Source organism: Danio rerio, chromosome 25 (assembly GCF_049306965.1).
Source record: "Danio rerio strain Tuebingen ecotype United States chromosome 25, GRCz12tu, whole genome shotgun sequence".
NCBI lineage: Eukaryota > Metazoa > Chordata > Actinopteri > Cypriniformes > Danionidae > Danio > Danio rerio.
In genome coordinates, this window is record NC_133200.1 from 24,184,320 (window position 1) to 24,197,757 (window position 13,438).

A 13,438-nucleotide genomic window follows, 5' to 3' on the forward strand; every position below is an offset into this window, starting at 1 on the left:
TCTATGCACATCAGATGGTCGCTTGCTATCATTTGATGCACTGCGAGAGAATTCATGAATGGGAGTGAAACAACGCGACTGATGATGGCAAAATGGCGGATGTAGTATGTCTGAGTTCCATTCATACTACTTACAGTCTTACTTTAAAAAGGACATGCTTTTCTAACGGCTGAGTAGTACATTTAAATGCAAATGCAGTACCTACTGAGTAGTACTGTAAGTGATGCAGCCCTCACAAAAGGGTTCATTTCTGGAGTCTTAGTTTGCTCAAGATACCCCCTTGGGGCTGAAAAGTGTAAAACAAGCAGACCTGATGTGACGCTCTACATTTTTCTCCAGTTAAGTCTTAAATAAGAATAAAAAAATCACTTTCACATAGACTCATGCATTTTTAGCCGTGTAATATTTGTTATCTAGTGCTATATGATTATATAGTTAGCTGTATAACTTAGCAATGAAAACAGCAGAACAAAAATGAGGCTTTGGATGCCAAAATTCTCCAAAAGGATACAAGCTTCAACATGCGCTTCTCCTAAAAGTTTTAGAAGATTTCTCGACACACACTCTGAAGTCTCGGCACTGAGTGTAACATCAATAAATACTGGCCTGGCATATGTAATCCAGCATCTTTGGCAGTTTTTTGGAGATGGGTAAACATGGATCATTTTGAAAACGTTGTCATGTAAATATGAAACTTATTTTAAATGCAAGGGGAAAACCTTTCCATTTTTTGCTACGTCATAGTCTTGTAAAAGTAGCCTTAGATACCAAGTAAACATAGATGATCAACAGACATATGTAGGGCCATTAGCCATGTTTGAAACACATCTAGTTGTGTTTAATTTATTGAATTTTTTTCATATGGAATATTAGGGGCTTATCTCCTCTCCAAAATGTCACTCTACATGAGCAAAGGGTCAGTCTACCAATCATTCACAACATCCATCCAAACATCCTCCAACAATCAGACCCAAACAAACAATAAATAATGTCATAAATATGCAGAACAAATGGGGGACACAGACAAACCCCTTCAAGAGTCCCTGTCAATTTTTTTTCCCTTCATTTTGTCTTGTGTGCTTGTTAATACAAAACTCGAATTCTTGAAAATCAAATTTACGATGCTGGGGTATCATACATATTCTTCTAGATTACTCTAGAACTTGTTCATGCTGGATTAAAGTCTTTAATAATTCAAGCCAGCAGGCTGGAGAGACAAACAAAAGCGGTAAGAAATGCTTTAGTTTGTGACACACCGCAGGACATCAATGGTTACACAAGATTTTTTTTGTTTGTAAAGCGTTGTGGTACCCTTTTAATAAAAACGTCCCTCTTAAAGCAACAGAAAGTGCATTTAAACATCAGATAATTCCTGGTAATTACGGCACTCCCTTAGAAACAAAAAGGAGGACAAAGAGAAAGGTATGTAAAAACACATATTGCTTGTAGTTGCGTATCGGCCTTGCGAATGTATTTTTATAAATGTCACTGAAAAAGTGAGATCAACACTGAAAAAAGAGGAAAAATAAAAACTCCACAATCTTTATATTATTTCTCATTACCAGAATGAACCAGTAGAATAAATTAAAACTGTAACTAAGAAAATGACAAAAAAATTGTCCATTGAAATCACTGTGTAGAGTTCGTGTAGTTTTCGTTTGTAAGGAACACAGCAGCTTTGAAGCATGCTCAGTGACAGAAACGTGGGTTGCACAAGAGTTCGAGCATCACCACTTGGGCACAGGAGGGGAAGGACGAGACCCTGAAATCTGGGTAACAATAGATTGACAGAGAACATTATGGGAAAACGCCCACAATGCATTTCCTTCATGACATGCCTGGGTCCTCCTCCAGGATTCCGAGAATGCTAGGATGCAGGAGCAGGGTGCACAAAGAGGCCTTCATTCAGCTAGTAAATGTACCACCAATGCTCAGTCTGTGCTGACTCCTCGTGCTGTGGCGGTGTAACTTCACTGAGTCCAGGGGCGGCATAATAAAAGAAACAAGTGTGAGCGTAACAGCCATGCTCAAATCTCAATAGACCAAAAGGCTGGTAAAGCTTTTATGAGGGATTGGGGATCTGTTTCTAAAGTCGGGAAACAAGATTTCTTTCTGCAATTGGAGTCCCAGCTTGTTGTCATCTTGGGGTTGGCTATGGCTTAAAAATAGAAAAAAAGCAAAGTCAATCTGTGTCCGGGTCCACCGGTTTAAAAAGACCAGCCAAAAACAAAAAAAAAGTCTCATTTTTGAGAACCAGTCATTAACAACAAGCCTATGACTAAAATGAAAATGTTCCACACAAGAGCATCTCCAGGTCAACTCTTAGTCATCTTTGCTCATAAGTGGTGCCTATCTGCCAGTGTGTAAAGTCCCCAGAGACTGTGCAGGTGATGTCAGGATACTTCTATGATTTCCATGCTCCCAGAGAAGCTGGACTGTTTACTAATCTTTCCCAGTTCTTCTCTTGAACGTGTCTCTGATATCCCGTCTTCGAACTCCATTTGACAGCTGCGCCGTTTGAACTGCTTATCAGCAGCACTGGAAGTGGGAGCATCCTCATGCCAACTGCCCCTTGAGTCCCGTGGTTCCCCAACCTTTTCCCGCAGACGCACAGACTCACACGGTCCGGGGAGACTGCTACAGCCTAGTGCAGGAAAGTGTACCATCCCTCCTCCACCTCCGTTACCATTCATTGATTCTGAGCCGTAGAACCAAGGGGCTTCATCTGTTGGTGTAACAGGGGTTGTGGCCTGTACGGTGTCTCTATGCTTGGTCCACATGGGACCGGAACCCACGGTGGGCAGGCTAAGCAGCAGGGAGGGCTTCAGATTGTCATTAAGACTGGAACTTTTTTGTGCAGAGAGTGTGCGTCCAAGGTTTAGACTGTGCGAGTGCACGGGAGAACTTCCAGCACTGCTACCATTGTGCTTGCTTTTCCTTCGCGAACGAGGCCTGGAGCTGCTTTCAGGAAAGATGCTTGGAGATTCAGCTAACCCAGGGCTGATGGAAACAGGTGAGTGCTGACATATACCATTGACTTCTCTGGCCTCCGGACTATCAAGTTTGCAGAGTTTGGGGACATCCTCGGTGTGTGCAGGTGCAAGGCGCGGACAGTGGTTGGGCTCATAGACCGATTTGATGTCGAGTGAGAAGGAGCGTTTGAGCCGGTTGGTATCTAGAATACGTTCTGCCGACAGATTCAAGCCATTAAAGCCCTGCTGGAGGGAGGTTGGAGAAGGCAGCTTGCCATCTAATTCTGTGCCATCCTTCTCAGCCTCCAAGCGCCCCTTTTCGGGATCACTGGAAGATTCGCTTCTAGGTTCTGAAAATTCCTTCAACTGCTCCAACTTCTCCTGACCTGAGGAAAGAGCCTTCAGCAACCTCAGACCTTTCTCAAACTCCAGCAGCTGTCCCAGGAAATTGAAGTTGGGTGATATTGAAGGTCTGCGGTCCTTTACAAACCTGGAAACACAAGAAGAGTAAGAATGATTACCCTGAGGCAAAATCCACACATGTGCATAGGACAACATATTCAACACAAAGAGGCATCATGTGAGGATGTATAGGCCGTGAATAAAGATACGTTTTAGGAAACCTACAGCAGGTATTGTTTGCAAGTTTCTATGTGATCCATTTTCCATGTTGCAGGAAATAGATATAAAATTACAGCTACAGAAAATATCTTTCTAAGACTGTGCAATCTAAGCTGCAGGGTGTCTGAGTGAGTTTACCTATAAGCGTCATCTGATGACAAGCCCATTGTCTTCATAATATAAGCAATGGCGATGGTGGCCGACCTGGAGATGCCAGCTAAACAATGGACAATGACTCGACAGTTGGAAACCTTGGCTTTGTCTGAAAGGAAGAAAGAAAACATGTGAGTAAACAAAACATGCAGGACACTCAAATACCTCTTCTGTTGACAAGCCAAAAAAAGAGAAAGTAGCAAAGGGAAAATATAATCAACATTTAAGGTACTGAAGCAAGCATTTTCTTACCAATGAACTCATTTGTTTTGTCGAGCCATGGCAGGAGTTTTTCACAGTAGTTGTCATTGACGGGAATGCGCATGAAATGGCTTTCGGAGATAAACTCTGGTTTTGGGCAGGTGTTGCTTGCATTTAACACATATGTGATGCCGTTTTGAGCCATCAGATCCTGAGGGAGCAAAGAATTAAGATATAAAATATGAACTCTAACATTCTAAGATGTCAGTAATGAGCAGTCGTACCTTGTTAAGCACATCTTTTTGTGATCCCAGGTAGAGATGGGGCAGGATTCGTGTGGGACCAACATTTGCCACAGGCAAACACGGCTGAGACAAGCTCATAGGCAGAGTGGCCACCGGCTTGCCTTCACAAAGGCCTGGGAAACATGATGAGAATGCTGCAAAACCACCTAAAGAAACACAGAAAGAAAAGAAGGAACACATTAGCAACAAAAAGAGTTTTAAGACAAGAATAAGAGACTGTGAAGAATTCTGCGGCTGGTAACATCATCACTGTTGAAACAGATGTTATGTAACTCGACAACGCTCAAACAACTAAACAAAGACACTACAATAATAGGAGAACTATTTCAAGTCAAAACCTTTCATGCTAACAAAAAAAAAACATCTTGATGTCATATGTCATTTGTCAAAAACCAATCAAGAAAGTATTCAGATGTTCTGAAAACGGTTATGCCAATCTAGGTCAGTGCATGTATAAACGCAACAGTCAAGAGAGCAAAGACCGTTTGGCCTATAAAAGAATCCTGTCTCTTTAAGAGGCGGGTGGCTCCAGTTTTGGCATTTGTCTGCCTGAGCTCTTTTTCCTGAATGACCTAATATCCTCAACTGAACAATTGCGTCAGGCTTTGAGAATGAGGGTGGTCACAGGTGCAGACCAAGCCCTTGATTCACAGTTCTTGGCTGACTGGACAACAAAATACCCACATATCAATGCAAAGAAGTATAAACTTATAGAATGCTATTACAAATGTATCTATAAGCAAAACCTGGAATGTATTTGTGTAACAGGGAAAGATGGACAAGTGGATTTAACTTACAGAGCAAGTAAGAAAAGACTTCATCGAGCTGTGCACTGCTGCCAGAAAGTGTGAGCCCCAGCAGATGGGTTTAGACCTTAATCTCAGATGAGCTTCATGAGAATCTGGGACATGGTAACCCTGGGAGCGTGCATACACAGCAGTCAACCAGGGAGCCATGAAATCATTTCATCCCAGCCAGGAAACAGTGCAATAGTCCAAACAAAAGTGACTGTGTTGAACAGAACTCGATGGGAGGGAGGAGTTGTAACGAACAAGTCAATAAAGTGAGTCATGGCAAATAAAAAGTGAGATGATAACATTTAGAACAAAGAAAAGCGTACGCCATGTCAAACGTTATCACATGACATCATGCTGTGAACCTAACCCTTTACTTAACCTGCTTTGCGCCAACTGACATTAAGGAACATCTGTCCAGCTTACTGATGTGCAAATCACCAACTGAGCAACTACAACAAAAATGAAAATTTGCTCACTGTTCACTCACCCTCAAGTGGTTCCAAACCTTTATGAGTTTATTTCTTCTGTTAAACAAAAAGAAGATATTCTCATCGCTGACTTCCAAAGCAAGAAAAATAACAACTCTGGAAGTCTGTGGTCTCCAGCATTCAACAAATATCTTCGTTTGAGGTCAACACAAGGAAGTAACTCAAACAGATTTGGAACATGTGAAGGATGACATAATTTTCAGTTTTAGGTAAACTATCGCTTTAAGAGCGTAAGCGACAACCTGTCTGTTTCCTGCTATTAATGGCAATGGCAAGTACGATGACATCATCTCTCAGCATAGAAGACCGAGAGGTGATTTGCATGTCACTCAAGCAGAACCAACAGGCCCCTGGTGCCTCCGCCATACACCCTTCAAACCAGTGGTAGATGAATGATTGCCAACCAAATGTTCGACAACCCCCCATACTGGTTCAAATGCACCCTTCCCCCCTCAAAAACCACAAATACATATAGATTCTAACTATGCATGGGACAATAACCAGTTTCTAAAATAACATAAATTGTGTTAAAAGAGCAAAAAGATTTTTGGTTTTTACCCAGACATTTAAAAATAACTTATTTTGGAGCAGCAATACTATGAAACCGTGATATATTTGTCTGAGGTTATCATACTTTCAGAATCTTATACCGACTCATGCCTAATTCTAACACAATGATACAAACCCCGTATCCTGGATGTCTACTCCCCTCTTCTGAAAATTTAACCGTCTTTATGAGTCAAGTGACATAACTGGGGTTGGGCATTTTGTCAACCATCCATGGTAAAGCTTCAAATTTTCCCTAGTGTGTGGCTTCCTATCTCCGATCTCCCAAATGTACTACTTGTGCCAAAAGAGGGAAACAATGATGACCTCCCATCCCTCTTCCTTGAACTCAAAGGTCAGGGATTTCAAAGGCTATCGGAGATCTGTAAAAGCAAGACCACAGCTCAAAAAACAAGTGAACAGGCTCCCCCTTTGGAACGGTCTGGAAAACGGCTTCGAAGACCTACAGGGATCCTTTATATAGCTTCCTCGAAAAAAAAAAAGGAAAAAGAATGTTTCTAGACCACAGCAGCACTAACAGGAAAACGTACAGCACCACATTGTTGAAAAGCCAAGAGAGGAAATACTTAAGTGAGGTCATCAGCTATCATTTCTAACAGGGCGGTGGTGGTGACAGTTAGGATTACAAGGAAACCATGAGCTTCCGTATCTGTCTAGATGAAGTTAAATAAGCGAATGACCGGTTTTACTCCTGCAATAATCACACGGTTAAAATACAGTTATATACATACACATTCACTAAGCACAATTTAGCACAATTCACATCCATGTCTGACTTAAAGAGATGAAAATCATATTTTGTAAGTTGTTTTGACAGAACTCAGTCATATTGGAGTGATAGAAACACAATAAATCTAATTTTTTTTATTTCCTGATGTTAAAATAGGATCGAAATCTCTCCCATTTTGAGGCCCACCGCAATGTGATGTAGGAGTGTGGTTTCCCCACCCACCGAATTGATTGACAGCAGCATATTAACATGTCTTCATAGTAACGCTTATAATCATATCCACAAGACAGGACGTGCACAAAGCAACTGGGATTAAAAGATCTGTTCAGCACTCTGTGATCATCAGCACCTCTAGAATGAGTTTAAAACTTCTTATTTATTTATTTATCTTTATAAAACTTAATAGGTTCTGCAGGTTGCAACGTCCCGAATATTAATTGCCAACCTTAAGCCATTTGTAATCAATTGCTTTGGTTCGATTTGAAATTTTCCCAACCAGCGCAGAGCTTATGGGAGCAGAGTGAGTACTACGACTTGCCCCTCCCGGTCCAGTTTAAAACCTTTTTAAAACAGTGCATGCTTGTCATATCACTTTATAATTCTTCACCACAGCCGCATAATGTCAGTACAATTACAAAATAAGACACTTTACTCCCGGTTTGTGGGCGTTAAATCAGGTTTAACATAATAAATGTCCATACACCAGTGTATATTGACGTGTATCCTAACGTGTATTGCGGGAAGGCTTGAATTAATTCCATAACAAATACATCAAATAACCATTGGGAAAGTTCTTTCTGTAGTAAGAAAGATCTGCTTCATTCTTGTATGTCACTGTGCTGCTTATGTGTGAGACGCAGCAGGAGAAGCTACACCCACCACAGCAATAGTGAGCGATCTCTTTGACTCTGAGGGATTGAGGGAGGGGGAGAACCAGCTCATTTCCATTAAAGGCAGAGTCAACAAAAACAGCTCAAATTTAAGGTATAATAAATCATTTGATGGGTATTTTGAGCTGAAACTTTACAGACACACTCTGGAGACAAAAAAGACTTGATCTTGAAAAGGGGGTAAAATAGGTGGCCTTTAAGCAAAAATAGTTGCGTAAGAGGTCAATAGTGACGTTTCTTAAAACCACTATACATGCATTTGCGCAAGAGAAGTGTGCCAGGGTCAACCTCATGCTGGATGAAAAGGCAATGTGCCACTTGCACACTTCCTTTTTTCTCTGTCTGTTTGTCCAAAGCTTACATAACCTCCATTCGCCATCCAGCTTTGTCTGACGTACCTCTAAACTCTTTTAGAGAAACCGTTTCATCATGGAAGTGTTTATCTTTAATTGTTTGATGATAGTTACCTGAATGTTTAATGCATCTGCAATTCTATCCTCCCCTACTGTGCAAACAATGAGTTTTATTTTGGATCTATGGAGACATGATGGTGTTTAATAACACAGTTCATTAACTACAGCCTCTGATATTAGTTCATTGTCCTCTGGCACCTGACCTCCATCTTTAGGAGCCCCTCAGTTTTTCATCTGAACTCTATAGCCACTCTCACACAGGCTTCCATTCAGGGCCTCTACATCTAGTGGCATTGATGGGCCCCTGAATGAAACTAATGCACATTAACACACGCACACACACACACACGCACGCACGTCTCTAGATGCAGAAGACATGACGCCATTGAGAAGCAGACCCCATCTGTCCCCATCTCCACGCACACGCACTCACTTATTAGCATCTCAATAAAGGCCCAATGACATCATTGCACACATGCATGCTGCACAATGAGGAACACAAAAAACAGCAGGGGGTTGGTGGCTACCTCATCACTCCCGGCGCTTTGTGTCATGCTTGACAGATTAGAAGTGTTAAACCCCGGGACTCTGTATCTCCCAATCATTAACTGTTGGCGCTTTTACAATTATTACATTTCTGCTTTAAAGCCGTTACGGAAACACAGACGTCACTGCAATAAAAGTCAACTGCTTAGCAAAGTCCAACTGTTTAACTTGTACTTGATGACATCAGTACAAAGCATACGTGATATATCAAACTCAAATATGTGACCATGGAACACAAAAACCACAGTCATAAGTGCCAACTTTTAGAAATTGAGATGTTGATATCATCTGAAAGCCGATTGAACAATATTTGGCAGAGATACAGCTACAGTATTTGAATATCTGGAATCTCTGAGGGTTTTTAAAAATCGAATTACTATGCACGAAAGTTGTGCATATTGAGTTCTGCGCAATGCAAATTACCAAACCTGAAAGTTTTGATAAATTTACAGTAAAAATGTCTTCATGGAAGATGATCTTTACGTAATATTTGAATGATTTTTTACATAAAATAAAAATTGTGCAACATAAAACTGGTGGTTTTGCATACCAGGGTCACATATACACCTTATGTGCGCTCAATAATGCACCATAAGCTCCAAACTATGAACACAAACAAATCAGCTGCAGTGAATGTACTAAAATAAAACACTCCCACACATGCCCATTTAACTACAACTGCTTTTAGAGACTATTAAAGAAGCACAAATGTTACTCTACTAGATAGCTACAACGATCTCAAGAATTAAAATAAAACTAGATCACAATCAGTATGTTTGACAGGCTCAAATGGGGAAAGCACCGTTGACCAGGTGTCAACAGACGTTACACACCTCTAAGCTTGCGCTCTTTCCTCATCTTGCGGACTCTGATTTTGAGCCTCATGTCTGTTTGCTGAAGCCCCGGCCAGAAGCAGTTTTCCGGAGACGATATGACCACGTCTATGGGCATCTGCACCAACTCAGAAAGCACCAAACCGCAGTCCAAAAAAAAAAAATTATGTCCACTGAATGCCACGAAAAGTACGATCCTAGCTATGTCCCCCACTCAGAGCAGAAGAAGTGTGTGGTCTTTCCTCAGGAGTGCCACGGATCCTTCCTCGATCTCATTCTGTGTGGCAACAACTGAAAGTGGAGCTCGCTATTGTTGTACAGCCTCCATTCAAGTCTTTCCCCGCCTTCTCTCTCTCTCTCTCTCTCTCTCTCTCTCTCTCTCTCTCTATGACCTTAGAGTGAATGAGCTCATTTGCCGTGAGCACAGTCTGCCCTGTCTCTCTCCTCTTTCGCTTACTTTCACTCTGTCTCCCCCCAATCTCTCTCGCTCGCTCGCTCTTACTGTGTATGAGCTGAATCTGGCTCATGAGTAAGGCATGCAACCACATTCCTTACTCACCGAGCAAATATGCAGCCACCTTAGGGGCCCACTCAATGTTTTTCTGAAAATGAAAAAATATAACACCCTCTCGACGACTTTAAGCATGAACCAGACTGCAAGCGTGCACTTTATACATGTACAGAGAGATGCATGTTTCAGCGTGATCACACTACCAACAGTAAATTTATTACAATATGCTAAATTTAATACAATGCTATAATGTTAAATGCTTTACATTGCGGTGCATTGTAAATCCTTCATTCATTCATTTCCCTTCGGCTTAGTCTCGGATTTATCATAAATCGCTGCAGCGGAATGAACCACCAACTCTTCTGGCATATGTTTTGCGAAGCAAACAACCCAGTACTTGGAAACATTGTAAATCAGTAAAAATCCTGCATTTAAATGTCTCTGCAGTGCAATTAGTATAGCAGGATATGTATGTACATGAATGTATGTGCAGAAAGCACTAGAAGAGTCTAATAAATGTAAAATATGTGGTTTTATTTAAAAACTTCAAGGAACACTCAACTTTTTTTGAGTTAAACTATGTTTGAATTGATTCAGTTGATCTGAAACGATTTGGAGCCATTTTAGCTTAGCAAAGAATAGATCATTGAATCAGATTAGACCATTAGCATTTCGCTCAAAAATGTTTCAAGCTATATTTTTCACTACAAAAAATGCTTTTCTTACTTAGATTTTTGTCTTGTTTCGAGGCCAAATATCTAAAAGTTCTTAAATCAAGAAACATTTTCTAGACTAGCAAAACATATTGGCTTGTTTTAAGAAATAATATGCCAAAATGAAGTGAATTTTTCCCTTAATCAAGCTAAATAATCTGCCAATGTGGTAAGCAAAATAATCTTATCACAAATTGAAAAACAAGATTATTTTGCTTACTCCATTGGCAGATTATTTTGCTTGATTTGAGGAAAAATTCACTTCATTTTGGGATATTATTTCTAAAAACAAGACAATATGTTTTGCTTGTCTAGAAAATGCTGCTTGTTTTAAGAATTTGTAGATATTTGGACTAGAAACAAGAAAAAAATCTAAGTAAGAAAAGCATTTTTTGCAGTGTTCCTATTTAAAGCTTTTCTGTTAATACATTGTGTGCCAAGAAATGAAAACTTACTGTCTCCATGCTGATATGCTAGAAAAAACACAATGTATGTGCAGGAAGCACTAGAAGTGTCTAATAAATGTAAAATATCTAGTTTTATTTACAAAATTAAAGCAACACTCAATTTATTTCAGAAAATATGCTCTTTTTAAAGTTAAACAGTTGATTTTAACCATTTTCGAACCAATTCAGTTGATCTGAATCAATTTAGAGCCATTTTAGCTTAGCTTAGCATAGATCATTATATCAGATTAGACCATTAGCCTCTCCCTCAAAAAAAAATTATAAAAGTTATATTTTTTTCTATTTAAAGCTCTTCTGTTGATACCTTGTGTGCCGAGACTGACAGGAAAAGAAAAGTTGCTATTTTTCAAAGACAATATGCTAGGAAATATACTCTCATCCTGATGTTTGGTTGTTTGTTTGTTTTTTATGCCAAGCTATGATTACTATGCCAGAATGGAAGCATAGATCTTACCCATATTGGCCTTTTTTCAGTTGGTTTTAATAGATGATGTAACTACAGATGTGTCAAGCCTTAAATAGGAAAATTGTTCTATGCTAAGCTAAGCTTAAAGTGCTCCCATCATACCCATGGAACACCTTACACAGGGGATCCCAAATTTCAGCCTACAACCCCCAAAATAACCATGCCAGTTACTTGCGACCCACACATTTCTTGGAGGTGGCTATAAATATACAAACGTAGCACACAAGACAATAGGCCTATATAAACACGAGCATACTGACAACAAAAAAAAGTGCAACAGTCTAACAATCATATAATTGTTATAGTCATTTATTTATTGTTTAATTTAATATTAACCACACCTAAAGAGACGTTTTGAGCACAAGTCTATTCTTGGTTTAATTTTGGAGACTGCCACTCAGAGATCATCCTCAATGTTCAGTTGTGGCCTGTATTCATTTTTATTGTATTTGATTACCGTAAAGGTGTCAGAAAGTTTAACCTGGTGCTATAAAATCAATCTGCTGCATCTGACACTATTGCTGTGTTGTTAATCTAATGTAAACACACCAATCATATGAAAAAATAATAATTAAAAGGCTGATGGGTTGTTTTTAATGTAAATATTAACTATTATTTTTATCTTCTGTGGGTTATGGATAAAATATGCTAATTCTAATAGTCACCAAGAGACCCCCTGTCATTGTCCCCCAACCCCCACTTTGCAAACCACTGCCTTAAAGACCTCCTATTATACAATAAAAATTATCATATTTTGGTTTTAAGGGTCTCCAACAGGGCGATATGCATGCACGGTTGAAAAACACTTTCATTGTCTTATAATATGCATTTATTTTTACCTAATTACCCCAGCGACTCCTATATAATTCGGTAAGTGATTTATTTGCTCCCAAGCCCCTCCTTAGCGCGAAGCTAATCTGCACCGATTGGACCGATTAAAGTATGTTGCGATTGGTTGAAAGCGTTCAGCGTGAGACAGAGGGAAATGCCCACCGTGGCTTATCAACAATATTGAAGTAGTCAGAGTGTATGTGAGAGCATACCTGCCAACACTTCTGTTTTCCCCTGGAGTCTCCTGTATTTCAGACCCGTCTCCCGCCACCCTCCTGTTTTGTTATTTATCCTGGAAAACTCACGTAATTTAAACCCCTCTGCGGTCCTCAGCATTTTGGTATGGTCTGTGAAACCCGGGTCGCCTGCATTGGTATATAATCCGATCACAGTAGTGACCCGAAAGACAGTTCATAGTTACTTACATCACAGTACACAGTACCAAGTTCTCAACAGTGTTAATTAGACACTTCAACCCCGAACCTAACACTCCCCAGTCTCGAGAATTTTCAAGGACAAATATTGGCAGGTATGTGTGTGAGCCCAATGCAGAAGTGCATTAAAGCAGTGCAGTAAAACACCAGCATATTGCTCTATTCTTAACCATGACACCAATTCAGTAGTACTCCACACAGTCGCAAAAGTTAAACTATTTTGAACCTTGCCCGCTGCACGTGTGTAGGAACAGCTGACAGTGGCAATAGCAATGACAAACAGCAGTGGATCGCGAGCTCCCAAACGCATTTAAATCCGTAAACAAAGCAGAACGCATTGCGTTTTCAACGTTTAGACACGATATGAGAATATAAAGAGTTAACCTGATACAGAGCAATCATTTACAAGTAACAAAACACAATTAAATACATAATTTGCAAGCTAAAGAAAACAAGGAGGCAACCATTTTAATCACACTTACACTTGTAAAATGGAGGAA

General features: G+C 40.0%; 1 protein-coding gene across 3 annotated transcripts in view; it reads right to left on the reverse strand.

Moving 5' to 3' along the window:
- Nucleotides 1–812: 812 nt before the first annotated feature.
- dusp8a (dual specificity phosphatase 8a) overlaps nt 813–13,438 on the reverse strand; it is a 73,331-nt gene continuing 60,705 nt past the window's right edge. Inside the window, exons 1-5 of one of the 3 annotated variants that reach the window (XM_005170680.6) lie at nt 9,517–9,805; nt 4,232–4,398; nt 3,999–4,158; nt 3,732–3,855; nt 813–3,462 (exon numbers count right to left, since the gene is read on the reverse strand). In XM_005170680.6, coding sequence (XP_005170737.1) covers nt 2,394–3,462; nt 3,732–3,855; nt 3,999–4,158; nt 4,232–4,398; nt 9,517–9,634 — 1,638 coding nt within the window. In that variant the 5' untranslated portion in view covers nt 9,635–9,805 and the 3' untranslated portion in view covers nt 813–2,393. 3 annotated transcript variants of the gene reach the window in all.